At 44.5% G+C, this 27,636-nt stretch overlaps 1 protein-coding gene across 1 annotated transcript in view; it reads right to left on the bottom strand.

Moving 5' to 3' along the window:
* Window positions 1-27,636, bottom strand: part of CCDC180 (coiled-coil domain containing 180) — a 76,514-nt gene that overhangs the window by 4,277 nt on the left and 44,601 nt on the right. Inside the window, 14 exon segments of the mRNA XM_006878330.1 lie at window positions 216-353; window positions 1,259-1,419; window positions 7,724-7,865; window positions 8,262-8,328; window positions 9,977-10,054; window positions 11,658-11,751; window positions 11,754-11,896; window positions 12,139-12,314; window positions 13,963-14,082; window positions 15,941-16,036; window positions 22,577-22,693; window positions 22,913-23,057; window positions 25,585-25,731; window positions 26,863-27,043. Of these exon segments, the coding sequence (XP_006878392.1) occupies window positions 216-353; window positions 1,259-1,419; window positions 7,724-7,865; window positions 8,262-8,328; window positions 9,977-10,054; window positions 11,658-11,751; window positions 11,754-11,896; window positions 12,139-12,314; window positions 13,963-14,082; window positions 15,941-16,036; window positions 22,577-22,693; window positions 22,913-23,057; window positions 25,585-25,731; window positions 26,863-27,043 (1,805 nt within the window).

Raw genomic sequence — 27,636 nt, 5'->3', positions numbered from 1 at the left:
AATGATACACGATAGGATGAATGTAAAACTAATGTTCTCCCATGTAAACTATCACATAATTCACAATAAAAAAAAAAAAAAAAAAAAAAAAAAAGTGAACCCATGTGCTGCCCTGCTTTGCTCAGCACTGCCTAAGGCCATCAATGGGGGCACCGTTTCAGGCGGGCAGATTGGTCCCTAGAACTTGGACTTGGCGAGTCCATGGCATTACTGACCTCCAGCTGCTCCCTGTTGGTCTCAATCACATTATCTAGCTCTTCCTGCCTTTTCTGTTCCCGTTGGCATAGAGACTCCATTTCTTGCAAATAGGTCGGGTGTCCTAAATTTGGATGGAGCTTCTGGGCGTTTTCATCCTTCAATCAAACAGACCAGGAATTAGTGGGTATTTAAGCAGATCTTGAGGTTAGGACCACCTCAAAACAAACTCACTGGCCTACGTCCTCTGCCAATTATGGCCACTGCCAGATTGATGTGTCCCAAGATCAGGTTGGCGTGCAGACTCAGGCATGGGCAGAGAAGTAGCAGAGAAGCCAATATGGTAGTGTGGCTAGTCAATTCTGAAGGTCAGGAAGAGGGAATGTTGGGCATCTTCCCCAGCATAATCAGAATTTAAGGTCCACTAAGGAGTCCTGGTGTGGCGCTGTGGGCTAATGCATCAGATTGCAATGTTGTTTGAATTGCAAGGTTGGTTGTTCAAGCTTACCAGCTGCTCCTTGGAAACCCTATACAGGATTGCTATGGGTCGGAATCGACTCAACGACACTTAACAACAACAACAAGGAGTCTTGGTGTGGCACTGTGGGTTAATGCACTGGACTGCAAAGTCGGTCTGAACTGCAAGGTCAGCAGTTCAAGCTCACCAGCCGTTCCTCTGAAACCCTATACAGGGCCGCTATGGATCAGAACCGATTTGACGGCTCTTACCAACAAGGTCAGCAGCATCCATGCCCCAGGGTCTCTTAGGACTCGTGTGGAAATCAAAGTTGATCTCAGTGACCAAGGTCCCACTCAATCCAAACTTGCAAATAATCCAGCAGATCCATTCATTACATTCAAGACTTTACTGAAGCCTTCTGTGGAGAAGATGCTATCACAGTTCCCATTTCTCCTATGCCTTATGTCCCTTCAGCACACATCCAACAATCTCAAGCCCAACCCATCTCCTACTGGGACTCAGCCCTGCCCATGTCTTGTCTCCATTTCTGAACTCCCAAGATCCACAGTCCAGATTAGAAATGCCTGGATCGAAAGCCCTCACCTTGGTTTTCTCCAGCTGCTTCAGTTGCTCCTGAAGCTGTCCACAAATCTCATTGATGGAGGTGGAAAATCTTCCCCAGTAGTGCTCCTTGAAATTCTCTGTCACCAGCCAACACACCTGGGGTAGCAGCTCCTCAAATCTTCTCAGCTGAGCCCGCAATTCTATAGAAATTGTGAATTGGGTGCAGAGGAGATGACAAGAAAAAATAAATTGCTAGGCTGATCACTCCAACAAAGGCCCCAAACAGTTTCCTAAAGGAAAAACTTCATCTACTGTGTGGTAATAGTTATTCCATCAGAAAAGGTCCAGGGTCACATCAGTATAGAAGACACTGGGTTAATCAAGTCCAAAGGACTTGCTGCCCTCCATACTCTGCAGAATTTCTCAGTTCATTTAAAATGCATGTGTCCCACATTTTCATAAGGAGCCTGGTGCTAAGCCCTCAACACAAGGGTTTTATTTGTAAATTTAAAAAGAAGAAGAAAAAAAATAAAATGCATTGTCTTTCAATAATTCTGGGGAGTTCTCATCCCTCATCTCTTTAAATAATTGACTTGACCCTCATTTCTCTAAATATTGTTTCAGTTTGGATTATTTTAAATATTGCCTCTTTAAATACAGTCTCCTTCCTCTCTCCCTAGACCTACAAATAATGTTTCCCACCACCGTTAAGTGGATTCCAACTCATAGTGACAAGAGTAGAACTGCCTCATAGGGTTTCCAAGGCTATACATTTTCATAGATGCAGACTGCTACATTTTTCTCCCACACAGGGGCTGGTGGGTTTGAACTGCAATTGTTTGGTCAGCAGGTGAGCACTTTAAAACATGATATCACCAGGACTCCTAACCATGTTAGACCTCTTTTATCCACATCTCTTCTCCTTTCATCTTTTTGCCTTTCTGGGCTGTATCCTGGATATTTGTTTCAGATCTACCTTCCAGTTCATCAAGTCTACCTTCTGATGTGTAGAAAATTGACTCATAATTTTAAATTTCCATTATTCTAGTTTTACTATGTAGGCATTCTAATTTTTTTCATACCTGCTTAGTGACTTTAATCTCGTTTCTTAATATTTTCAACTTTCTTTTGATTTAAATATAATAAGTGCATTCTTTGATATTCTGATACTCTCAGTACCTAAAGACTTAGCTGGTCTGATTCTGTTTAAGATATCTTTTTTCCTTACATCAGTGTTTGTTTTTTACTGTGTGCTCTTTATTTTTGGCATTTTATTTGTGGGAATCCTTGGAAGCCTAAGTTGGAATTGGATTTCTCTAGAGAGGATTTCTATGTGTCTCTACCAAGCATCTGGGGCAGTAACATCTCAAGATCACTTTATGATAGTCTCAGATTGAGATTTTTGTATAATACACAAAGTGTGAAGTCAGGTTTAGAAATCACATTCAGCCTAACTTATAGTTACAGATTCTCATTGGAGAATTATTGGAGGCTAATTATTTATTATGTATCAAGGTTTTAATACTAGTCTCTGGAGGAAGGAATGGCTTAGTCTCTTTATTTATTTATGTAGGGCCCTAGCTTCATGAGGTTTATATTAAGACTGTATGCTGAGCAAATAACTCAGGAAGCTAAACTATGTGAACATCAGGATTGGAGGAAGACTCACTAACAACCTGAGAGATGCTGATGACACACCTTGCTTGCTAAAAGTGAAGAGGACTTGAAGCACTTACTGATGAAGACCAAAGACTCCAGCCTTTAGTAAGGATTTCATCTCAACATAAAGAAAACAAACAGCCTCACCATTGGATCAATAAGCAACATCATGATAAACAGAGACAGAAAAGATCCAAGTTGTCAAGGGTTTCATCTTACTTGTATCAACAATCAAAGCCCATGGAAGCAGCAGTCAAGAAATCAAGTGGCATGTTGCACTGTGCAAATCTGCTGCAAAAGGCTTCTTTAAAATGTTAAAAAAAAAAAAAAAGATATCATTTTGAGGGCTAAGGTACACCCAACCTAAGTCATGGCATTTCAGATTGCCTCATATGCACGAGAAAGCTAGACAATGAAAAAGGACCATCAGAGAAACTGAATTATGGTGTTGGAAAAGAATATAAAACATGACACAGACTGTCAGAAGAACAAACAAATCATTCTTAAAAGAAGTACAACTGCCAGGATGCTCCTTAGAAGCGGGGGTGATGAGACGTTGTCCGTCTCAGGTACTTTGGACATGTCATCAGGAAAGACTCATCCCTTGAGGACATCATGCTTGGTAAAGTAGTCAGTGAAAAAGAGGAAGACCCTTGCCCGAACCACAACCAGATCTTCAGAGACGGGAAATTTCTCCGCTTGAAAGGACAAGCAGACCAGCCAGGAGCAGCTAGAAAACCAGAAGATACCTCTTGAAAGAACGACCTACAGGAAAAATACAAAATGATAAGGGCAGTCCGACTCTTACCACAAGAACATACAGGTGGCTTGCCCAGGAGACATACAGGTGGCTTGCCCAGAAGGCAAGTGATCAGATCCTGTCAGTGCAAATTCTCTTCCAAGACTAAGATGCAAGGGAAATATACACTTTGACTGACAACCACCCACGTCACCCAGAAGGGGAAGTGACCGAAGGACATCAATGAAGGGGCGAGCTAAGCCCTACATCATTCAGCAAATTACTGTGAACCTGGATGGAGACCTGGTCAGCCAGTAGTGAGGCAACACCTGGGGACTCATGTGCTCAGGGTCAGTGACACAGCCACAGAGGTCTAGAGTGGAGAGCGAGGCGGCCAGCTGATAAAAAGAGGCCGGACAGACGTAAGAACACCCACACTTGCAGATGATGCCCATTTGAATGGACTTCAATCACTGGATAAACAGAGTTCAACCCTAAGAAGAAAGAAGAGGGAAAAAAGCGTCATCTGATACAATTTGATAAACATGACCTACACCTATAAATGCAGTAGCTTAAAAGAGGAAACAAGTCCCTGCTGCAAGAACTATACCCACCCCCTCCACACAAAGGGTAGACAGGGATGGGCAACTTGGACATTGGCTACCCAAAATGGGGGAGGGATACAAAGGCAAGAAGTGACTGGCTTACAAGTTTTCAAGAGGGAACCTAGATCCAGAGGGCGTGGAGGAAGGTAGAGTCTCCAGTGAGTGGTGTCCAGCCTGTCCAGGAAGGGCTGATGAAACGAAATACAGATGGGTCTCTTGTGATGCAATGGTGAATAACCGTTATCAGGACTGATTGTGAGGGTTGGAAATCTAAAGATGGACATTTTGTAGCAAAGAGGGAAGTGATTAATTTATCAGTCTAGGAGTGGAGGACCCTGGGACCATTAATGGAGAAGAGCGAAGAGCAGAATCCTACCCAGAGAGGCAGTGAGGCCTGGGATGGAGGCAGAGATGACAACGTCAAGAGATGGTGGGGCTGGGGGCTCGGGATCAGGAGATAGAAAGGGGCTGAGGACGGTGGTGGGGGTGGTGCAGGCTTACAGGGTACACCTCTTGATTGGGTGAGGATGCCTGGACAGGATGATAACTATGCCAATGAAATGATGGATGATGGAATGAATGTAAAGCTGATGTTCTCCCATGTAGACTATCACACAATTCACAATAAAACATTTAAAAAAAAAAAAAAAAAAAAAAGAGGAAGACCCTCAATGAGGGCTGATAACGATGGTTCCAACAATGGGCTCAAACATGGCCAGGATTGTGAAGATGACACAAGACCAGGCAGTGTTTCATTCTCTGACACGTAGGTTGCTCAGAGTCAGAGCCAAGTGGACAGAACCTACCAACACATTGGTAGCCCTACGCCGTGGTTTTTGTTCACAATGCCTTGGTGGTGGTTTTGTGCCGTGGAGTCGGTTCCGACTCATAGCAACCCCGCACAGGGTTTCCGAGGCTGCAAATCTTTATGGGAGCAGAAAGCCTCATCTTTCTCCCGCAGAACTGCTGGTAGTTTCAAACTGCTGACCTTGAGGTTAACAGCCCGACTCGTAACCACTACGCTACCATTTCTTCACAATGTCTTAGAGGCCATGAAAACAGGCTTAAATTCACCTGGGAATCAATCAATGCTCTTAAGGCAAAAACAAGGTTTACTGCTCAATTACCTGTAATTATTATTGTTAAGTGCCACCCAGTTGGTTCCGACTGACCCTGTATAGGGTTTCCAAGGTGCAGTTGGTGGGTTTGAACTGCTGACCTTCTGGTTTGCAGTCCAGTGCTTACCCTACTGCGCCATGCCAGGACTCCAATATCTCTTAAGCATTCCTATTTTCACTTAATTTTTTGTCTTCATGTGTTTCATAGTTTACTACTAGCTCATAAGTGCATTTAATATATTCTATTATAAAGAAATTTTATCCACTTCATGTAAAAAAAAAACTGTACCTGTTTTTAGCGGAAGAGTTGATCAGGATACCTGGAAACTTCCCAAACTGTAGTGAATGGAAACCTCCATTGAGTGTGAATTATGAATCAACCAGAGATAAATATGATTGGCACCATCTCCCAAACCTATTTGACCAAGGAGCCCTGTTTTGAAAACACTCATATAGGATGAAATTCCACAGAATTTAAGTGGAAATGCGGCTAGTTGTTTTCATTCCAGATATTCAACAACCCAGGCAGTAAGAGTTACTACTGATTACTTTTCCTCTTGTCTGGTATAGGTCTATGCAAGGAGCTTAATCCTTAGAAAGCCTTCCTCTGCGGGTACTGAGATTAGCTCCATTTTACATATAAGCAAACTGAGGCGCAGCAAGGTGAAGTGAGTCACCCATGCCACTGACTAGGAAATAGCATCATGGCCAACTCTTACTTCTTTTCATTTACCCACAAATGCCTTTTAATGTGGTCCTTGGGGCTCCCTCCAGTATAACAAGTAATGTTGTTATTAAATGCCATCTAGTGGGTTCTGACTCATATAAATTTTGGCGGAAAAAGGTTCCCCACCCTGTGTAGTAGGGGTGGGGAACCTTTTTTCTGTCAAAATGTATAACATCATTCACTGGCCATATAAAATTATCAATTTAAAAATTAATCTGCTATATTTGGTCACACATTTAATTAACTTACCTCTAAACTCACCAGGAAGGAGATTTGGTAACATAGTGGTTACAAATCAGGCTGCGAACCGCAAGTCAGCAGTTCGAAACTACCAGCTGTTCTGCAGGAGAAAGAAGAGGCTTTCTGCTCCCATAAAGATTTACAGCCTCAGAAACCCTGTACAGGGTCGCTATGAGTCGGAACTAACTCCGTGGCATATAACAACAACAAACTCACCAGGAGTCCTGGGTGTGGTGCTGTGGGTTAATGTGCCAGACTGCAAAGCCATTTGAAGTGCAAGGTCGGCGGTTCAAGTTCACCAGCTGCTCCTTGGAAACCCTATACAGGGTTGCTGTGGGTTGGAATCAGCTCAATGGCACTTCACAACAACAACAAACTCACCAGTCGCTCCTTGGAAACCCTATACAGGGTTGCTGTGGGTTGGAATCAGCTCAATGGCACTTCACAACAACAACAAACTCACCAGTCGCTCCTTGGAAACCCTGTACAGAGCCGTTATGAGTCAGAACCAACTCGACGGCACAGTGTGATGGCTGGAACTGTGGTTGCCTTGGTAGGGCCAGACCAAATGATTTCGAGGGCCTTATATGGATGGATGTTCCCCACCCCTGCTGTATAGGGTGTCTGAGGAACAGCTGGTAGGTTTGAATCATCAACCTTTTGGTTAAAAGTCCAGTGTTTATCCTGCAGTGCCATACCAAGACTAGAAGCAGTAATAATTAGACTTTAAAACTGGTTGCCATTAAGTGGATTCCAACTCATGAAGACTCCATGTGTATCAGAGTACAACTGTGCTGCATAAGGCTCTCACTGGCTGATTTTTTAGAAGTAGCTCATCAGGCCTTTCTTCTAAGGTGCCTCTGGGTGGATTTGAACCTCCAACCCTTCAGTTAGCCACTGAGTGAGTTGACTACACCACTCAGAGACTCTGATTAGGGCCTACACCTGCAAAAAACACACAGGGTTGTGATAAACACAGCAGAGGAACATGGAAAAATGAGTAAGGTGGTGAGACTGTGGGTACATTTCACAGCTCTTTGTATGTTTCACAGCTCTTTGAATGCTGTTGTAATAAACTGCCTGCTCTTGTCCCTATTCCCCAGTCAACTGTATCTACCTTGTCCAGCAAAGGTCAGGCAGACTGGAGGTAGTTAGTAAATGTCTGTGGCTAGAACAAATCTATTCCTAGTGGGTACCAGTCACCATATTTCTCAAGAAAAATGAGCATCTGCTACCCCACCCCTCCAGGAAAATCTAATCTTGACCCAATGCCAAGATTTCTGCTTTTCGCAGGGAGGGTTCCCTGGCTCTCTTCAAGACTTCCAGGTCAGGAGGGTCTTATGCAGGTGCCAGACCCTGGTCTAGGCTCAATCTTGACTCTGGCTTCACACCATGCCGCCCGCCCTCGGTGCCCACCAATGAGGCAGGAGTTGTGGTACTCGTCCGTCTGGCTTTGGTAGTCCAGGATCTTCTTGCCGATGCTTTCTGCACACTGGTCGAAGGTTTCGTACATGCAGTCAGGCCTGGTGACTGGGCGCTTTTCTTTGTGGTAAAAGTCCTGCCAGAGAAGGTTGGACCCTCACCATGGAGTCTGGTGGGCAAGCTTCACACCTCACCTTTGCTCACGTTCCCAGGAGCCAGCTCCCATAGCCCACTCACTATCTCCCCGATCCCCCACTGAGCCTGTCTGCTTTTTATTCTGCTGGGCACAGAGCTCACGGGGCCAGAGGCTAGGTTTGTTCCTCTGGGCACATCAATGTATGATGTACAACTGGGGTCCTTGAAATGCGTGGTGACTGTATAAAGGAAGTAACTTCCTAGGATGAAAAATGACACACAGAGTGACAGAAACTGGGTAGACACTCCCTTTTATCACTTTGCGGATCAGCCACTATCAGCGGACACTAGAAGGCAGAAGCAGCTGGGAAAGTGTGGGCAGCTGGCCCTCACTCACCTCCAGGACCATCAACAGCAGCTCGTTGCTCTCCCAGAGAAGGGTCAGGATGATCCCTTTAAAGTGCCTGCAACACACGTGAGGGAGGCCCAAGGGGTCTGGTCGCACAACATGGACAGAACCAAATGAGTCCCTTGCAAGCACTCACCTGCCTAGTCAGAATCAGTTGGGCAGTTTGGTGACCAAAGAAGGATGATCCTACCCAACATTTCTATATGCCAACTTGAATCTCTCGAACTGATGTAACATGCTTGGCTTGAGCCCTTTCAAGCTTCTTTGCTCTGTTTAGACTTCCCTTTGGTCAGTCTGATTCTTAGCACTTTAGTGTTTATTCACTTATTCACTTCCGCCCCCAGGGCCTTACGTTGCCCCTGACCCTCGCAGCTCTTTCTGAAATCTTGGCAATGCCATTGCCTGCCCACCCAGTACTGCTGCTCCCAGAGCACACCTCTGTCCACAGTGGCTTTGGGACTGATTTGTGACTGACAACCTGCCTCTCATCTCCCCCAGCTGGCTGTAAAGCCTGCACTGACACCCCAGCGCAGCCTCCGTATTTATTGAAAAGAAAAACAATGTTTTGGATAAATATTAATCAAACAAATAGGACTCCTCGGAGGACTGAACTTCCTCCTTTGGGAACCCTGTCTCAGGTCCTGTGGATGCACACCAGGCCTCTTGGCACATCGGTACAGAGTCTGTGGATTTTCTGATCTATTCGGTCCACTGCTTCAAAAGTAAAATGGAAATGAAGCACTTCCGGAAGGCTGAGCCTTGCCTGTGGCTCCCGGACACGGGCTTTGTAATGAAGGGACTCAGTAGTTGCGGTATATACACATTTCTGCTGACTCCATGTCTAAAATCCGTATCTACTGGCTACTTTGATCTTTTCATGTTGTTGTTGTTGTTATGTGCTGTGGAGTCAGTTCCAACTCACAGTGACCCTGTACAGGGTTTTCGAGGCTCTAAGTTTTTACCGGAGCAGAAAGCTTCATTTTTCTCCCGTGGAACTGCTGGTAGTTTCGAACTGCTGACCTTGTGGTTCGCAGCCCGATTCGTAACCACTACGCTACCAGAGCTCCTTTCATACAAATTTAAAATGTATTCATTGCAATTCAACAAAATTAGAAATATACTGAAAGATGAGGAGGACAAACTATGAATAGTTTGGGACAACAAACATCCGACTGTGTATGCTTCACAAAATCCTGCAGGTAAACCCCCAAAGGGCTGGCAGGCCAGATTTCCCTCACTGGGGAGGAGGGCGGCCGCAGTCTCCTTTGAAGGTCTTGATTGTTTCCCAGTGCTTTTCATTTTCTGACCTTGAACATCCCTTGTTCACTTGAAATGAAGTCATACTAAGTGAACCACATTGTTTAATCACTGAATTATAAATAAAAGAGGGAGGGGGGCACTTAAAAATTGATTAAAATAAAAAAGCTAATCTCAAAGGGACATGCTACCCTCCTACCACCTAAGGAATTTAGCTTAGTAAATGAGAAATTTGGGTGAATGAGCTGTTACTCAACTAATTTAGGTGAAATGGCCTAAGACAAACTGACTCTGATCCTCAGCTGTCTCCCCTTCCCCTACCACCTGCTCTCTGCTTTTGTGCCCCCTCTCTTCTCATTGCCCCCTTAGCTGATCCAGGTTTCCGTGGCCCTTGAAGGAAACAGCAGCTTAAGACAGAGTTAAAGGAAAAGACAACAGACACTTACTGAGAGGGAGCCGGAGCCTTCTCGCCGAGTACCTGGTACTTCTTGTCCATTCGGTTGTACTTGGAGTGCCGACTGATGCTGTAGGACAAAGACAGACCAATGTCCTGGAGACAAGACAGACAGCAAGCAGATGGGATCCTGGGGAGCCCCACCCTGGGCCACTGGTGGGCTGAACCGGTCCCTGGAGCAACTAGACTCCCTTCTGGGACCAAGCATATTCCTCAGTGGCCACAAAGAGCCAGCAGAAGGGCCCAGAAGTGCTCAGGAGCAGAAACGTGCAGAGAAGCAAATGGGCAATGAGCAGGGTTGCCAGGTTTAGCACATAAAAATGGAATGCCTAGTTAATGTGATATCAGATAGATAACACATACATTCTGAGAATCAGTAAATCCCAAATGAGGAGTCCCTGAGTGACACAAATAGTCACCTTTTAGCAGAAAGGTTGGCAATTAGAAACTACCCCCGAGGCATCTCAGGAGGCAGGCCTGGTGAGCTGCGGATGAAAGTAAACCCTAAAGAGCTTCACTCAAAGCGTAAAAAGAGAGCCTACGGACTGGGAAAATTATCTTCACAATGACATGTCAGACAAGAGACTAATCTCTAAAATTTATAGAAAAATACAACACTTCTCCACTACTTGTCTGGCAGTTTGTTGTACTATGGTGGCTTGTGTGTTTCTATGATTCTGGAAGCTATGCCACTGGTATTTTAAATGCCAGCCTGGTCACCCATGGTGGACAGGTTTCAGCTGAGCTTCCAGACTAAGACAGACTAGGAAGAAGGAAAGGCAGACTATGTCTGAATGTTTAGCCACTGAAAATCTTATGAATACAAGTGGAACACTGTCAGATAGCACCGGATTATTGAATATTGAAACATCATGAATTATTGTTGTTAAGTGCGATCGAATTGGTTCTGACTTATAGAGACCCTGTCTAGAGTTTTTGAGGAGAAGCTGTGGGTACCAGAATATTGTCACATATAGTGCTGAAGACCAGAAGAATTGTGGGATACCATCAAGAACATCGTACAGGAAGAAAGCAAACTGTCATTTTCTAACAAGCAGGGATTTCTCTCACTGCCACTGTCACAACACCGCACAGTAAACCATGCTGATCACGTGCACAAAAGACCCAGAAAGTTAGCTCACCCATGCGGCTGCTGTTCATTGCCTTCTATGAAATCCTTGTGCTGGGGTCGGCCAGCTGAAGTGTGAGACAGGCACACACTCACAGAGCCAGTAGTCTAATGGTCTGAATGGTAGCTTAGTGACCAGAACACATCACCAAGACCCCAAGACATGGGACTTCTTCTGCAGGTTCCATCATGTTACCCAACAAAACCATCTGCTCCATGGCTCAATTGTCCCTCTTTCTGACCCTGAGGATGTGTGGGAATGTGACAGGGATTGAGATCACCAGGCGTTACCACTAAAAGCCACTGAACTCCCAAACGTGGTCTCAAGACCTCAGTCAGCAGGAACAAGTCCAAGCCTAACTAATAGCTAACATGGCGGCAGTCTCGAAGCCAGAGCGCAGGCATTGCATTCTCAGGACCAAGTCTGGAAACACAACAAGGTCTGCTTTGACCTTCATTTTAAGGGGAACATGGTTGGATCAGAGAAAGAGAAAACCCAGGGCAGATTTGGTTGGGAGAAGGGGTCTCATCCCAGTATTCCTACCTCCCAACTGAGGAGGTACTGGCAACGGACAAGGCCTTCTTCAGGAAGTTTTCTCCCCGACGCCCAGATCGCTTCAAGCCTTTGGGTGACGAAAGCAGAATACAGGAGTTGAGGATGGGCCACAGGACATCGTGTCTTCTCACCACTGGCTGCCCAGAGACCAAAAGGCCTATTAACCTTTACCTGTCTGGGACCGATTTTTTTCACACAAATGGTCTAAGTATTTTGTGTCAGGAAATCTGAAACCAAATGGAAGGACATGAGTTTTTCTGAGATGACCTCAAGGACAACTGAGGTCTAGGCATTGGATACTATCTCACTTAGCCAGTCCTCATGAGGAAACTGAGGCTTCATGAGGACAAGGGCTGTCAGGGTGGGACTCACAAAGAAACCCAGGTGTGTGGAACCCTACGATGCCCCCTGAAGGCTTGGGGCCATAGGCTCCAATTCGGGGTTCCCCTGTGCTTCCAGGGGCACTCACTGCAGGATCCTCTTGACTACCTCCACCGCTGGGTCCTCAATCATGGACTTCCCCATGCGGCTCGGCTGAGCGAAGGACTCTGGGGTGACCAGTTCCCCCTTGGCCTCTTCTTCAAGGACTGCTGATGACACAAAGAGGTCACTCTCCATCTCTGGGTCAGTGGTATCAGTGTTGTCCTGAGAGTACGAGAGGAGAGACAGCATGTGAGAAGGCCAGTTCAGGTGCTGGGGAGGAAGGCAGGATGGTCCAATCCCCAAACCCATCACATCCAAATGCTGCAGCCGGAGGCAAGCTACCCTCCTCTTTGAGTCTCTTTTTCTCTCCAATGAAATGATGATGTTCAACTCTCCCTTATTGGGCTATTGTTAAGTGCTGTAAAGTCAGTTCTGACTCAAAGCAGCCCTGTATAGGGTTTCTGAGGATCCGCTGGTGAGTTTGAACTGCTGACCTCGCATTTCAAACCGACCTTGTGGCCCAACGCATATCCTACAGCACCACACCAGGACTCTACTCATGTATTCACTCATGTATGCATGAGAGGCTCTAGAAATGTGATTTGTTCGTGTTCTGTTTGGGTTTGGATTGGGTTCTGGTTCTTGTTTGATTTGGCGTTCAGTTTGGATATGGTTCGTGTTCAGTTCATGTTCTGGTTCAATTTCTAGTCAGGGTTCCTGAGTGTCTGCTCTGTGTAAGCCTCTGTCCTGGCTCCTGCAGACACAGTGGTGAAGAAATCACACAAAGCTCTCTAGTCAGGAGAAGATACTTAACATGCACTTATCCAAATAAATATTTGGTCCAAACTGGAATCAGGGCTATAAAGGAAATGTTCCAGCATCATCTGTGAGATCAAAGTGAGACTGAAGGTTGCAGTTCTGCAGGGCTGGTCACATAAATATGTCAGGGTAGTGTTTTTGATCAAATAGATGTATGAGTTGAATGGTCAGTTCCCCCATGAGTTGGGTCTCAGAGAAAGGGTTGAATTGGTAGCCCACAATTAGTGTTTAGATACACTGCTTTGTATTTTTAGTCTGTGATGAACTGTAAGCCTTTTGAGGGAAGGACCCAAGCTAAACCCTTGGAGTCTGGCGTGGTAATGGACGTGCAATGGACTCTTAGAGTTGCTTGCATGGTGGGAAGAGCCTCCTCAAATCAGGGCTGTGAGAGACAAGGACTGAAGGGTGGCTAGCACAGAATTTGAGGAGCATTCCACTGATTCTGTTACCCTCTCAAGGAATCAACTGAGCTCCTCCTGTGTGCAAAGCCAGGGTGAAATGTGGGTGTGGAGTGAGGGCATGGTAGGCTCTTCCTCTTGGCGTTCACTATTTTGGGGGTGACAGCCTGTGTCAGGTTAAGGGGTTTAAACTTGGCCTGAGAGTAAAGGAATGACCCATCAGACTGGCTTTTTCTGCAGCTTGAGGAATGGGCCATGGTGAGAAGACACAGGTAGGGATGGTGGCCTTGGACAAGGTAGTGGTGGAGGAAATGTGGGAAGTGAGGGGCTGCTCATGGGTGTGAGTGGGAAGGAAGAGACAGTGGGGTCAGCCTGAAAGTCAGATGGAGGGGGTGAGTTAGGGTCCTGACAGAGATGAGGAGATAGTGCTGGGAGGTCAGAGGTCTCCTTGGAGCCCCATCTAGGTAAACAGCCTATCTGGGGTTTAAATCCAGATCTGACTCCACAGTCTGTGAACTTTCCAAGGCCTCCTCATAGGCCTGATGTTCAACAGGAGCCTGGGAATCCTCTCTTCCCCGCAGCTGCAGTTCGCCTCAGAACTCAGACTCAACAGTTCAAGTCCCCCTTTGTCCTTGTACCTTCCCATTCCTTACAGTAAAGACCACATAAGTCTGTGTCCCCAGCTCCAGACTGCAGTTGAGGTACTGAATCCTCTGGCTCACTTTTGTGATCCAAGTTCGGACAAAGTTGAGAACATCATCTGTAGTCACTGTCTAGTGAGAACACAGAGAAAGCCACAAGGAAGTAGACTGAAAGAGGGCAGGGGAAGCCCATGAACTGGGCAAGTCTGGGGTTAAAGTCCTAGCTGGCTTCCTCTCTACTCTGTGAAGTCCCCCGCCACTGGTAGGGTGAACCCTGGGCAGTAGGGACACTGGGCTGGCTCTCTCGGGCTCTAGCAACACTGACGTGGGCCCTGGGCATTCTAGTCCTGCTTCGACGAGTTTGTTTCTGGACAAATGATTTCCACTTGCTGGACTCCAGATTCCCTGGTTACAAGACAAAGCACAAAGTGCATCTTTTCCAGCTAGGGTCTCTTCCAGCTCTAACACTATATGTTTTATTCCTTTAGTAGGAAATGCTTGGCCCAAGACTGGCAAGGGCGTGTAGCACTAAAAGCACTAGTCTGAAAGGCGATGTGACCATTTTCATGACAAGGTCTAGTATACTCCCTACCCCTTGTTTAAGGAGCTCTGGTAGCATAGTGGTTACAAATCGGGCTGCGAACCACAAGGTCAGCAGTTCGAAACTACCAACTGTTCCGCAGGAGAAAGATGAGGCTTTCTGCTCCTGTAAAGATTTATAGCCTCAGAAACCCTGTACAGGGTAACTATGAGTTGGAACCCACTCCACGGCACATAACCACCACCACCACCACTACACCCCTTGTTTGGAGCAGTGACCCCACAAACCATGCCCCCAGGATCCTCAGTTTCACCCTGTACCCAACATATTGCTAACATCGCCTAACCTCCTGGTTTTAATGACTGCTCTGCAGAAGTGTCAAACCAGTCTCCACCAGCACGGGCAAGCCAGCAGACAGGTGCTCATGCTCCGCCCCCCTCCACCCACCCTCCCCTTGGGCTCCCTTGTACCTTACCTACACCCTGGTGCTATAGGGAGAAGGCAGGGCGGGGAAGTGGGCAGCAGGGAAATCTAAGGGATGAAACATTTCTACTTGGTTAGATAGAGCTTTCCCTGAAGAGCTGTTTAAAAGATCATGTCAGATCTACCGTTTGTCCTTTGCTGCCCAGTGGATGGGGGCTTCTAACAGAGACAAGGAAAGTCATGGTCTTCCCTGACACATCCCCACCATCATGCAAGAGGCCTCTGTGGAGGTACAGACACAGGTCACGTTGACTCCCTATAGACACTGAGAGTGACGTCAGCACCATTCATTGGTCATTCTGTACTTGGTGGCTCATTTGAAGTTTTAAAATGAAGCATCCATTACTTTGTGGGGAAAAAACAGTAACAAGAAACATAAATGTCCATTCAGTCGCAATCACAATAAAACCACAGTTCAGAGCCACCGACATGGAAGTGGGGTTGGTGGTGAGGAAGAGGCAAGCCAGCTGAGCTGCTGAGGAAAGTCTGCTTGGAGTGGCCAAGGCCCAGGGAGCCCAAGTGGCAGAAGGCATACATCTGACCAGAAAGCCTCGGTGCTAGTCAGGGGCCTGGCATCCATTTACTGAGATCCTTACGTCTCCCAAGCCTTGCTCCAATTCATACTTTTCTCAGTTTTAGTACGGAACTCAGAAGTAATCAGTTTATGTGCTAAGCTCTAAAGAATCAAGTGAAAAATTAGAGAGAAAGCAGGTGTTCAGCAGGATAGAGTTCATGTAGGGCTGAATGGTGATCACGTGGGGAGAGAGGTGAACTCAAAGGAAGCTACACTCAAGTTTCCACACTCACTGGTCTGCACATGCTTGCCTGATAGCTGTGGGGGATGAGGCGGATGGCACCCTGGTGCCGGAGACATCCTGAACACAGATGTAAATTGAATCTCATGTTTATGGTTCCTGCATGAGGTATCCTTGCTAATTCACTGCTTGGCATCTACCAAGCACTTACATTTTTCTCTCTTGAGTTTCGACAGGTTCCTATGTTGTTTTGAAGTAGCTTCAGAGATGAATTTAATTCATCTGCTTGCAAATTGGATTTTGCCACCTAGAAAACCAAGAAGTTCCAGATGTGATTTCTAGAATACCTATTTTGATCAGGAAAATGTTCAGCAAAACATGTTATCAGAGAAATGTAATAAACATTGAAAAATGAGATTGGGGAAAACAAACACACACACACAACCTACTAGACACCAGATCAATGCCAGAAAGGTGTGTGTGTGATTTATTTTGTTTTGTACTCTATTGGAAAAGAATTTCCGAGAGTGAAAACTAAGTTAAAAACAATACTATAAATTTATGATTCCATCAGCCATCAGTGATTTGTGAACTAGGGAAGACACAACCTAAACCGTGTGCTCCAAAGAAATCTGGAAACACAGTCAGAGGAAAACAGAGATACCCCTAGAAGTCTGGGCAGTTTTAACCAGTTTTTCAGAGGTTCTTTAAAATTACCTCGGAAATTCTTTCATTGCTGACACTGGAAATTTGCTTAACAAAACAATGTTGCAGTTTTCCTAGGGAAGGGGATCCATGCCTGACAAGCAGAGGCAGGTAACCCGGCATCTGCCTGTCTGGAATACAGGAGTTTAGGAGCAGGAACTGTGGATTATACATATAAACAAGCTAATCACCATTCCTAAAAGCTAGGTGACTTCTTGTTTTAAACAAAGCTTTGTGGATCCAGGTCACTGCCATGCTTTTCTGGTCGGATATAACTCTTTGTTTTTAGCTTCCAATTTCCCTTTTGATCCAGCTGCCACTAGGAGATGCTGGTAACATTTCTGCTGCGTGGACCTGATTCTTGTTGATTGCTCCATTGTCTGCTGTATCAACAGCGATGTCAGTTTAGTGATTGCTTGTTTTCTTTACTTGCCATGTTATTAGGCATCTGCTTCAGGATGACTCATTTTGGGATTTTATTAGTGGAAGGAATAAGACCCGAAAAATTTCTTAGCCTGAAGAACATTAGCTAATACTTTTTTATCAAAGGGCAGAGAGTTACATCCTATAAGCTTCAAAAAGTTTGTGGTAAAATTCTATGATCTTTTCATTCCATTTTTCCATAAATTTTTAAAGTTCCCTCATATTTTTTAGTTTTTGCTGAAAAATACAAGTGATTAATATCAATTATTTATCTGTAGGGCTGAGTAGGTTTGGGTATATGATATTTTATAGAAATATAATGGCCAATGATCAAAAAATAACATTCTTATAGTTTAAATGTATTTGAAATGAGTAAATCATTGATTTTGCAGAATTCTATCATGTGTTCTCCAGCATCATTTCTATCACAAAGGCTATATTTTCCAACTACTGATCCTTCCTCTTTGCTCCCAACCTTTGCCTTCCAATCACCAGTAATGATCAATACATCTTGATTGCATGTTTGATCAATTTCAGATTGAAGAAGTTGGTAGAATTCTTCTATTTCATCTTCACTGGCTTTAGTGGTTGGTGCATAAATTTGAATAATAGTGGTATTAACTGGGCTTCCCTGTAGGCACATGGATATTATCCTATCACAGACAGAGTTGTATCTCATGACTGATTTAAATATGCTTTGACAACGAATGCAACACCATTCCTCTTCAATTTGTCATTTCTGGCATAGTAAACCTTGTAGTCATCAGATTCAAAATGGCCAATATCAGTCCATTTCAGCTCACTAATGCCTAAGTTGTTGTTCTGTGCCGTGGAGTCGGTTCCGACTCATAGCGCCCCTGTACAGGGTTTCCGAGGCTATAAAACTTTATGGGAGCAGAACACCTCATCTTTCTCCAGCGGAACCGCTGGTAGTTTCGAACTGCTGACCTTGTGGTTCCCAGCCCGATTTGTAACCACTACGTTACCAGAGATGATGGAAAAGCTCCATATCATCAGTCAAAACAAGACCGGGGCAGACTGTGGAGCAGACCATCATTACTCATATGCAAATTCAAACTGAAGCTAAAGAAAATGAAAACAAGTCCACGAGAGCCAAAATATGACCTTGACTATATCCCACCTGAATTTAGGGATCATCTGAAGGACAGATTTGATACATTAAACACTAAAGACCGAAGGTCAGAAGAGTTGTGGGATGACATCAAGAACATCATACATGCAGAAAGCAAACAGTCATTAAGAAGACAAGAAAGAAGGAAAAGTTCAAAATGGATGTCAGAAGAGACACTGAAACTTGCTTTCCAGTATAGATATGCTAAAGCAAATGGAAGAAATAAGGAGGTACCAGAGCTGAACAGAAAATTTCAAAGATCAGTTTTTGAGAAAATAAAGCCAAATAGTACAATAAAATGTGCAAACACCTGGAGACAGAAAACCAAAAAGCTTAGCATTTCTCAAGCTGAGGGAAGAAAAATTTCAAGCCTCAACTTTTGTTATTGATAGATTCTCTGAGCAAGTTATTGAATGATGCAGAAAGCATCAAGAAAAGATGGAAGGAGTACACAGAGTCACTGTATCAAAAAGAAATGATTCATGTTCAGCTGTTTCAAGAGGTAGCATATGATCAAGAGCCAATGATACTGAAGGAGGTAGTCCAAGGTGCATTGAAGGAATTGGCAAAGAACAAGGCACCGGGAATTGATGGAATAAAATTTGAAATCTTTGAAGAAAGTGAGGCAGCACAGGAGGCACTCACTCATCTCTGACAAGAAGAGATCCATATCTGTGCCCATTCCAAAGAGAGGTGACCCAACAGAATGCAGAAATCATCAGATAATCTCTTTGATATCCCACGTGAGTAAAGTTTTGCTAATGGTAATACAGAAACGGCTACAATCATACATTGACAGAGAACTTCCGGAGGTTCAAACCAGATTCAGAAGAGGCCATGGAACGAAGGATATCATTGTTGATGTCCGATGGATCTTGGCTGAAAGCAGAGAATACTAGAAGGATGTTTACCTGTGCTTTATTGACTACGCAAAGGCTTTCGATTGTGTGGATCATGACAAGCTATGGATAACATTGAGAAGTATGAGTATTCCAGAACACTTAATTGTGCTCATGAAGAATCTGTACCTGGACCAAGAGGCAGTTGTTCGAACAGGACACGGGAAAACGGAATGGCTTAAAATTAAGAAAGGTGTGCAACAAGGTTGTATTCTTTCACCAACTTATTCAACCCGTGTGCTGAGCAAATAATCTGAGAAACTGGGTTCTATGAAGAAAAATGTGACATCAGGATTGGAGGAAGACTTATTAACAATCTGTGATATGAAGATGATACTCCCTTGCTTGCTGAAAGTGAAGAGCACTTAAAGCATTTACCGATGAAGATCAAAGAGCACAGCCTTCAGTATAGATTACATCTCATTGTAAAGAAAACAAAATTCCTCATCACTGGACCAATAAACAACATTCTTATCAATGGAGAAAAGATTGAAGTTGTCAAGGACTTCACTCTTCTTGGATCAACTATCAACACTCATGGAAGCAGCAGTCAAGAAATCAAAGGATGTATTGCATTAGGCAAATCTGCTGCACAAGACCTTTTTAAAGTGTTGAAGAGCAAAGATGTCAGCTTGAGGCTAAGGTACACCTGACCCAAGCCATGGTATTTTCAATAACCTCATATGCATGTGAAAGCTGGACAGTGAATAAGGAAGACCGTAGAAGAATGGATGCTTTTGAGTTATGGTGCTAGAGGAGAATATTGAAAGTACTGTGGGCTGCCAAAAGAACCAAAAGATCCATTTTGGAAGAAGTGCAGCCAGAGTGCTCCTTGGAGGCCAAGATGGCCAAACTTTGTCTGTCATACTTTGGACAGTCGCTGGAGAAGGATATCATGCTTGGTAAGATGGAGGGTCAGAGAAAAAGAGGAAGACCCCCAGCGAGATGGATTGGCCAAGTGGTAGCATTGATGGACTCAAACATGGCAACAATAGTGAGGGTGGCCCAGGATTGGGCAGTGTTTCATTCTGCTGTGCATAAGGTCACTATGAGTTGGTACCAACTCCATGGCACCTACCAACAACAACAATAACATAGTTCAAAGAAAAGATAAATATAAGGATGAATAGAAACAAGCTAAAGTAAACAAATACTTTTTCATTACCAACTGTAAGAACCAAACCAATTACTCCAAGTATCAAAGGAGTCCAGGAACTTTAGGATTATTTCTTATTTATCATCTTTATTATTGTGGTAAATATGGACTCCTGGTGTGGTGCTTATAGGATCAGCACTGGACTGAGAACCACAGGTTCAGCTGTTCAAACCCACCAGCTGGTCCATGGAAACCCTATGCAGAGTCATTTTGAGTTGGAACCAACTCGATGGCACTTAACAACAACAGCAAAGTATAAATGTAACAAAGCCTTTGTCATTTTAGCATCCTTCACATTTACGATTCAATGACATTGGATTCATCATGATGTGCAACCAACACCAGTATCCAGTTTCAATTTTTCTCATCATTTGTTATCATTTTATCTTCACAGTGAAAAAATATCATCCCATAAAACCGGTCCATGTAGACACAATTAGTATTCATCTTTATTGTATATCCTTCTGGTCTTTTTCTTCATGTGTAGATACATTATTAACTATCTAGATCTACTATGCAAGCTACTTTTTAACTTGTTCTCGTTCACTTAATCTATAATATCCTGTCTTCTTATATATCTCTAAATGCTTTTATGCAACCTGATTTTAAAAGTCATAAACAAACTGGACAACAATTAACAACAACAGTGCATCTTTGGATTAACATCTATTCCTGTCTACCTACAGCCCGAGATCCCAGCAAACCCTCTTTCTTTTGAGGGGATAGCCTTCTCCCAGGAGACTTGCCTGTACTTGGGAGAGCAGGGCTCTCTACCTTACCAGTGCCTGTCCCAGCACCCAGGAAACACTGCTCCCTAGATTATCCAGGCCAGAGAATCACCTGGGCCTGTCTCTGCCTCACCTCAAGTCCTGCTCAACATATGACCACTCAGTTCTGGAACTCAAGCTTTCGCTGCCAGTACTACTGTTCTCTCTGTCTCAGCCTTCTTACCGCTTTACTCCACTCTCACTTACCTCTCATCCATTCTCCACTCAGCAGCCTGGCTGCCCTCCTCAAATGCAGCCCAGAGCAAATGGACCCACTGCCCTGACGTCACAGCACCAGGAGTATGCTGAGCAGCCAGGCCCTCTCCAGACTCAGGGCTCCTCTTGGCTCTAGCCCCTTTGAATTTCCTTTACGATCTCTCCAGAACATTCTGCTCCTCTCTCCCTTGCCTGGCTGGTTCCCACTTCCCTCTCAAGCCTGGTTTAAGTACCACTTTTCTGGCCCAAGCTTTGGTGACACTGTAGGATAAGCACTGGACTCCTAATTGAAATGTCAGCAGTTCAAACCCATCAGCTGCTCTGCGGGAGAAAGATGAGGCTTCTGAAGTGTTCAAGAGCACAAAGATGTCAGCTTGAGGACTAACGTGGGCCTGACCCAAGCCATGGTATTTTCAGTAACCTCATATGCATGTGAAAATTGGACAGTGAATTAGGAAGATCATAGAAGAACTGATGCATTTGAGTTATGGTGTTGGAGAAGAATATTGAAAACACCATGGACTGCCAGAAGAACCAACAGATCTGTATTGAAAGAAATACGCCCAGAATGCTCCTTAGAAACAAAGATGGTGAGACTGTGTCTCTCATATTTCAGACATATTATCAAGAGGGACCAGTCCCTAGGAAAGTACATCACACTTGGTAAAGTGGAGGGACAGTGAAAAAGAGGAAGACCCCCCCAAAGAGATGGGCTGGCACAGTGACAACAGTAGGTAATGGGTTCAAGTAATTGTGAGGAGGGTGCAGAACTGGGTAGTGTTTCATTCTGTTGTGCACAGGGTCTCGATGAGTCGGATGCAACTCGAGGTACCTAACAATAACAAAGAGTTCCAGCCTCGGAAACCCTATACAGGGTCGTTATGAGTTGAAATCAACTCTATGGCAGTGGGTTGGGGTTACCCCCTTGTCCCTGGCCGCAGTTTTTCTCTAGCCCCACAACCTACTCTTCCTCTTTTGTGGCACAGATTAAGGCTAGGATCTTTGGCCTCAGTTAAGACTCGGATTCAATTGTTGTTGTTAAGACTCGGATTCAATTATTGTTGTTAAGTACGATGGAGTAGGTTCCGACTCATAGTGACCCTGCACAGGGTTTCCGAGGATGTAAATCTTTACGGGAGCAGAATGCCTTATCTTTCTCCCGCGGAACTGCTGGTAGTTTCGAACTGCTGACCTTGAGGTTAGCAACCCAATTCGTAACCACTATGCTAGTGGTTCAATTCAATTATAGCTCCGCTATTTAAGAGTTCCTGCCAAAATCACTTCATGACTCTTTGCTTCTGTTTGAACGCTAAAATGGTAACAAGAACAATGCTTACCTTCTACATTTCCTGTGAGGACTAAAGAAGCCAATCAAAATACACTGCTTAGCATGATGCCGGAAGCACAGTACCTCAATGTGTGTTAGTGGCTATTATGATTTAATTACATGGTTTGGGGCAGAAAACACACCTATGTTCCTAGCACCTGGAACTTGCTTGCTATGCAGGTCAACTGGAATATTCAAGGTTGAAGAATGAATCCATCCTACCTCACACTTGATATTCACTTGTAGATTTGTAAGCAACTGCTGGATTTTCTCTATGAAAATGAGGTCCACAGATAGATTATGGAATTTACTTTCAAATTTATTGATGATATCATTGGCCTGTAGAAAAAGAAAGGAGTGAAAGACGTGGACTTAATTTACACTTTTTTTGGGGGACTTTGGAAGCGGAGGTTGGAAAGCTCAATAAATCGTTAAAAGGAGCATGACCCTTTCATCTGGTACTGAAAAAGCCATCCAGCATCTTGTAGCCCAGGGGGCAGGGAGCCTGGCTGAGGGCCTGGGGCAGGGCTCACCCACCTGGTCCAGGTGCTCACGTACCTGGTCCAGGTATTCGCTCGCCATCTTCTCCATGTTGATCATGATTAGACTTTCAACAAACTCTATTCGAGCTGCTTCCTTCTTCAGTCTAATACACAGTGAGTCAATTTCTTCAGCAGAAAAGTTACCTCCCTCTGAAAATAATCTGAAAATGATGCAGGTGACATAAAAGCTACTAATCAGATCTGAATGTTCCCACCTACCCCAAATGCTGGGGTTGTCAAGGCTTTAGGTGAAAGGTATAAGCTCATGGAAAAATGAAAGCAAGTACTTTAAGTAGAGAAGCAGGAATACATAAATGATGTTGTTAAGTGCTATCGAGTTGGTTCTGACTTCTAGTGGCCCTGTATAGGGTTTCCGAGGAGTGGCCATTTTTGCCAGCTTGTCAGATCAGACACTGTCAGATCCTATGGAAACAAACACAATGATGGACAAAATTCCAAATAAAAACTGTTTTCTCTGGATTGCATAAAGGTAAAACTTCTGCAGAGATCCTTGGAATTTGAATGGGTGCAAGGCTGGGTTTTGCCCTGGAGACTTTGTGTTTCAGTTGCAATGATAGACAAGGAAGCAAGGCAGTGTAAGGCTGAAGCCCAGAGGGCTGTGCTTACAGTGTTAACAGTGAATTAGAAAGAAAGCCAATCAGATACAAGGACACCAGCCTTTCTAAATCCAAAGGCACGAACAGGCAGAAATTTCTCCCCTGAGAATTCATAACCACAAACTGTCCTTCATACACACTGCAAACCAAATTCTTATTCTCCTGGATGATCTGAAAAACCTCAGGCCGAGCATTATAAACAGTCCTGGGTAGGTAGGGCTCCTGCTGCCTGGCACAAGCAAATATGAATTCTTTTTGGAGGACTGCAACATCAGCCTAAACCTCAAAGAATCCCTCAGATAAAATTCCAAGGAAAGCAAGCAGCTCATGGGGGAAAGTAACACAAGGAAACAAAATACCATGTGTGTGTGAATCCGTCTGTACAATAGAGACCAGAAACAGATCACACAGACCTTAGATATTGGACTGATCAGATATGGATTACACAGTAATTAAAATGATTTGACACTGTAGGATCAGCACTGGACTGTGAACTACACACTCTACAGTTCAAACCCACTAGCTGTTCCTCGGAAACCCCTATATAAGGTCACTATGAGTCGGAATTGACAGACACTTACCTACAACAATGAAGAAATTAAAGCAAAGCTTGAAAATGTGAGCATGGAGTAAGCATTTTGGAAAAAGAACCATTATTACTAGAAATAAAATCAAATTAATTATGATTAAAATTTAAAACTTAGTGAATGGACTCATCAAGAGATTAGACAAAGAGAGCTAATCTATGAATAGGAAGGACAATCTAAAGATGAAACTAAAACATGAGAATATGAGGCAGTGGCAGAGGCACATTCTCCAAAAAACCACGGTACGCACAGGCTTACTTCTGCTGCTTGCTAATCTGTAGTGAACAATTTCACATGGATGAGAAACTGCTCACTACATATTAATAAATATTTAAATGGTAAGAAACTGTTCACTACATACTAGTAAATATTTAAAAATTTCACATCCATGTGATATTGTTCACTACAGATTAGTAAACAGTAGTTAAGTAAGCCCATGCATACCTTGGTTCTTGGATACTCCTTCATTCTCAGGGATTGTAAATTACAAAAGGGGCTTTGATTCCATGGGAAGGAGAGCTGTCGGGTTGGGAGAGAGACAGATGCCAACCACACCTAGAAGTAGAATCTTTTTTTTTTTTTTTTTTTTTAGAAGTAGAATGTTTGATGTAAAGAAATGTGAAATTGTTTACTAGAGATTAGTAAATAAATACAAGGGGGTTTATCTTGCTTACTGGATTATTCAGTAATGCACAGTGAGATGCCTAACATAATGTATTTGTTTGAATTAGTAATGCAAACTAGAATTATAGTTCTAGTTTGCATTACTTCCCAAATATTCTACAAAGAGCATAAACTGTTTTTATAATCAGACGAATCTCAACAAATGCATGATTTGCAGACACAACATTGTTGTTGTTGTTAAGTGCCGTAGAGTCAGTTCCGACCCATAGCGACCCTGTACAGGGTTTCCAAGAGTGTAAATCTTTACGGGAGTAGAAAGCCTCATCTTTCTCCCGTGGAGCGGCTGGTAGTTTCGAACCGCTGACCTTAAGGTTCGCAGCCCAATTTGTAGCCACTATGCTACCAGAGCTCCATAGAAGGTGCATAAATTGCAGGTGCAACATAGAAGGTGCATAAATTGCAGATACAACATAGAAGGCGCATAAATTGCTGGAGGTAGTGGTCAGCATGTTTACTAAGATTCCATTTCTGTATAAAACTAATGGGCTTTTCTTTACACATACATATGTAAGAGCACATAAAGCACACATGGTTGAAGAGTGCATTTGGGAAAGCTCTTCCACTTTTTTATGCAATTCTGTGTTTGATTTCGGTACACTGGGCCTAAAATATATGACTTAAAAAATAATATAAACTTAAAAAAAAATCAATTCTAGTCTGTCACAAATGTCAAAGACTAAAGCTGGGATTATTTTAATTTAGGAGTTAAGATCACAGTTTCTAAAGCAAGGGAGAAACGAGAGCACATCCCCATGGAGAATCCCCACGGCTGGAAAAGGCCCTGGGGTGCTGGCTCCCACCTGCAGTGCTTGACGAACTCCATGGTGGTATAGCGGAGCTTGCCCAGACTCTCCTCCAAGTACTGGCGGAAGCTGCGCAAGGACAACTGGATGAAGTCGACATAGCTGAGTAGCTCCCTGTGCAGTGTGCTGCTGAGAATGACCAGCCTGAAGGTATGGGAGGGACAGGTTGGTGACCTGGATCTGGGAGGCCCTTCAGGCTGCTTAACTCCACAAGTCCCACCCAGTTCTGAGGCAACCAGGACTAGTGTCCGGCTACTCTGGATAGGAAAGCGGACATTAGGCAGAATTTCAAAGTGCCAGTGTGCTGGACACAGCTCTGTCCTTCCCCAACACACCCTCTCTTTTCCACTCCTGCCTGTCCTCCATCCCCACCCTCACAACCAAATCACCTTTGAGTTCATCTCAAATGCCTCCTCCTGCAGAAAGCTCTCCTAGATTTTCCTGATAGAAAAAGTCTTTAACAGCATGGACCTTACATCACGTTCCATTTGCACCGTTGCACTATGATTATTTGCATCCTTTTCTCTCCCTGAGCTGTTTTCCTACCCAGCACTAGCCCCAGCCTCAGCAAGGCAGAGGTTGTATTGAATTTCCTTGTCTCCCCAGAGACCCCTGCAGCATGTTTGCTAAAGGCAATCACCTCTGAATTTGGAAGGTCACTGCAGGCAGTGACCTGGAGAAACACAGATCTCACACACAGAAGGCTTCCCACCTCCCCCACCCCCACCCCCACCCACCGCTTTTAGTCCGTTGAAGGGGAGGCCAGTAGTGTAGTGGGGTTAGGAGTTTCGCTGCTAGCCTCAGTGTCAGCAGTTTGAATCTACCAGCTGACCAGCTGATCTGCAGGGAGAAAGAGGAGGCTTTCTGCTCAAAGATTTATAGCTTTGGAAACCCTGTACAGGGTCCCTATGAGTCAGAACCGACTCAATAGCACACAACCACCAGTTCATTGAAGAGGTTAACTCCCAGAGAAGGTTCCTGGAGTGACTTTATCTATCAAGGAGAGTGTCTAGTACAAATGGTTAATGTGCTTGGTACTAACCAATTGGTTGGAGGTTCAAATCTATCCAGAGACCTGGTGATTCCCAAAATCAACCATTGAAAATCCAATGGGACAGTTTTACTGTCACACATTGGGTCACCATGAGTTGGAATTGACACACCAGCAACTGGTTTAGTAGTTTTGTCTCTCAGGGAGGGACTGACCACTGGAAGGCAGCAGGCTGGCTGGCTTCTGGAGCCGCACTGGCTCTGGGAGACCTCTGGGTCCCTTACTTGTGACTCCTTGAGGCGTTCAAGAAGGCATGCTCCATGTCGTAAATCTTACGGCGGAAGTTTTTGCTCCTTGTGCTTTGTTCTTCTTGGAACTGGCAGAACATCAGCCTCTTCTTCTTCAGCGCCTCGATCACCCCGGCACAGTGACTGTCCACCCGCTCTTGGTGAAGCAAGAGCTCGGCTGAAAGAGGACAGGGGAGCTGTCTGCATGTCCTGGAGTCACCTCAGGACAGCCATTTCCTGCGGCAATGACCACGTGCTGTCTCTCTTGGGCAGCTGCAGAGCATGGTTTCTTCATTCAGATCACTCTTCATTCAGAGTCACTCTTGCTTTTGGCTAGCCCTGGGAGTGGGCTAACTCAGGAAACTCTCTGGGAAGGAGCCTCAGCTGGGAGCTTGGCGCCCTCTGCTAGTGCAGAAACTCTGACTGCAGCCCGAGAGAACAAAACCAGAGAGATGGAGTCCAGGTGGGAAGAAGGGAGGGTAATGGGTGAGGACTGGTTGAGGCTCTATCAATAATGAATGGTGTGAAGGTCCCTGATGGCACAGATAGTTTGCACTCTGCTGATAACCGAAAGGCTGACAGGTTTGAACTGGGCCAGAGCACTGAGGAAGAAATCAAGCTTGGAGATCTGCTTCTATGAAACCCCAGGGAGCAGTGCTAGTGTGTAACATATGGAGTCTCCTCAGTCACAGATCAACAAAATTAACTACAAGAATGAGTGGTGTCAGGCTATGACTTTGTTTCTCTGGCTCTGGTCCCCTTGTTTTTTTT

The sequence above is a fragment of the Chrysochloris asiatica genome, unplaced genomic scaffold, assembly GCF_000296735.1.
Source record: "Chrysochloris asiatica unplaced genomic scaffold, ChrAsi1.0 scaffold00053, whole genome shotgun sequence".
NCBI lineage: Eukaryota > Metazoa > Chordata > Mammalia > Afrosoricida > Chrysochloridae > Chrysochloris > Chrysochloris asiatica.
The sequence above is the reverse complement of the archived record's forward strand: the minus strand, read 5'-3'. Positions and strand labels throughout refer to the sequence as shown.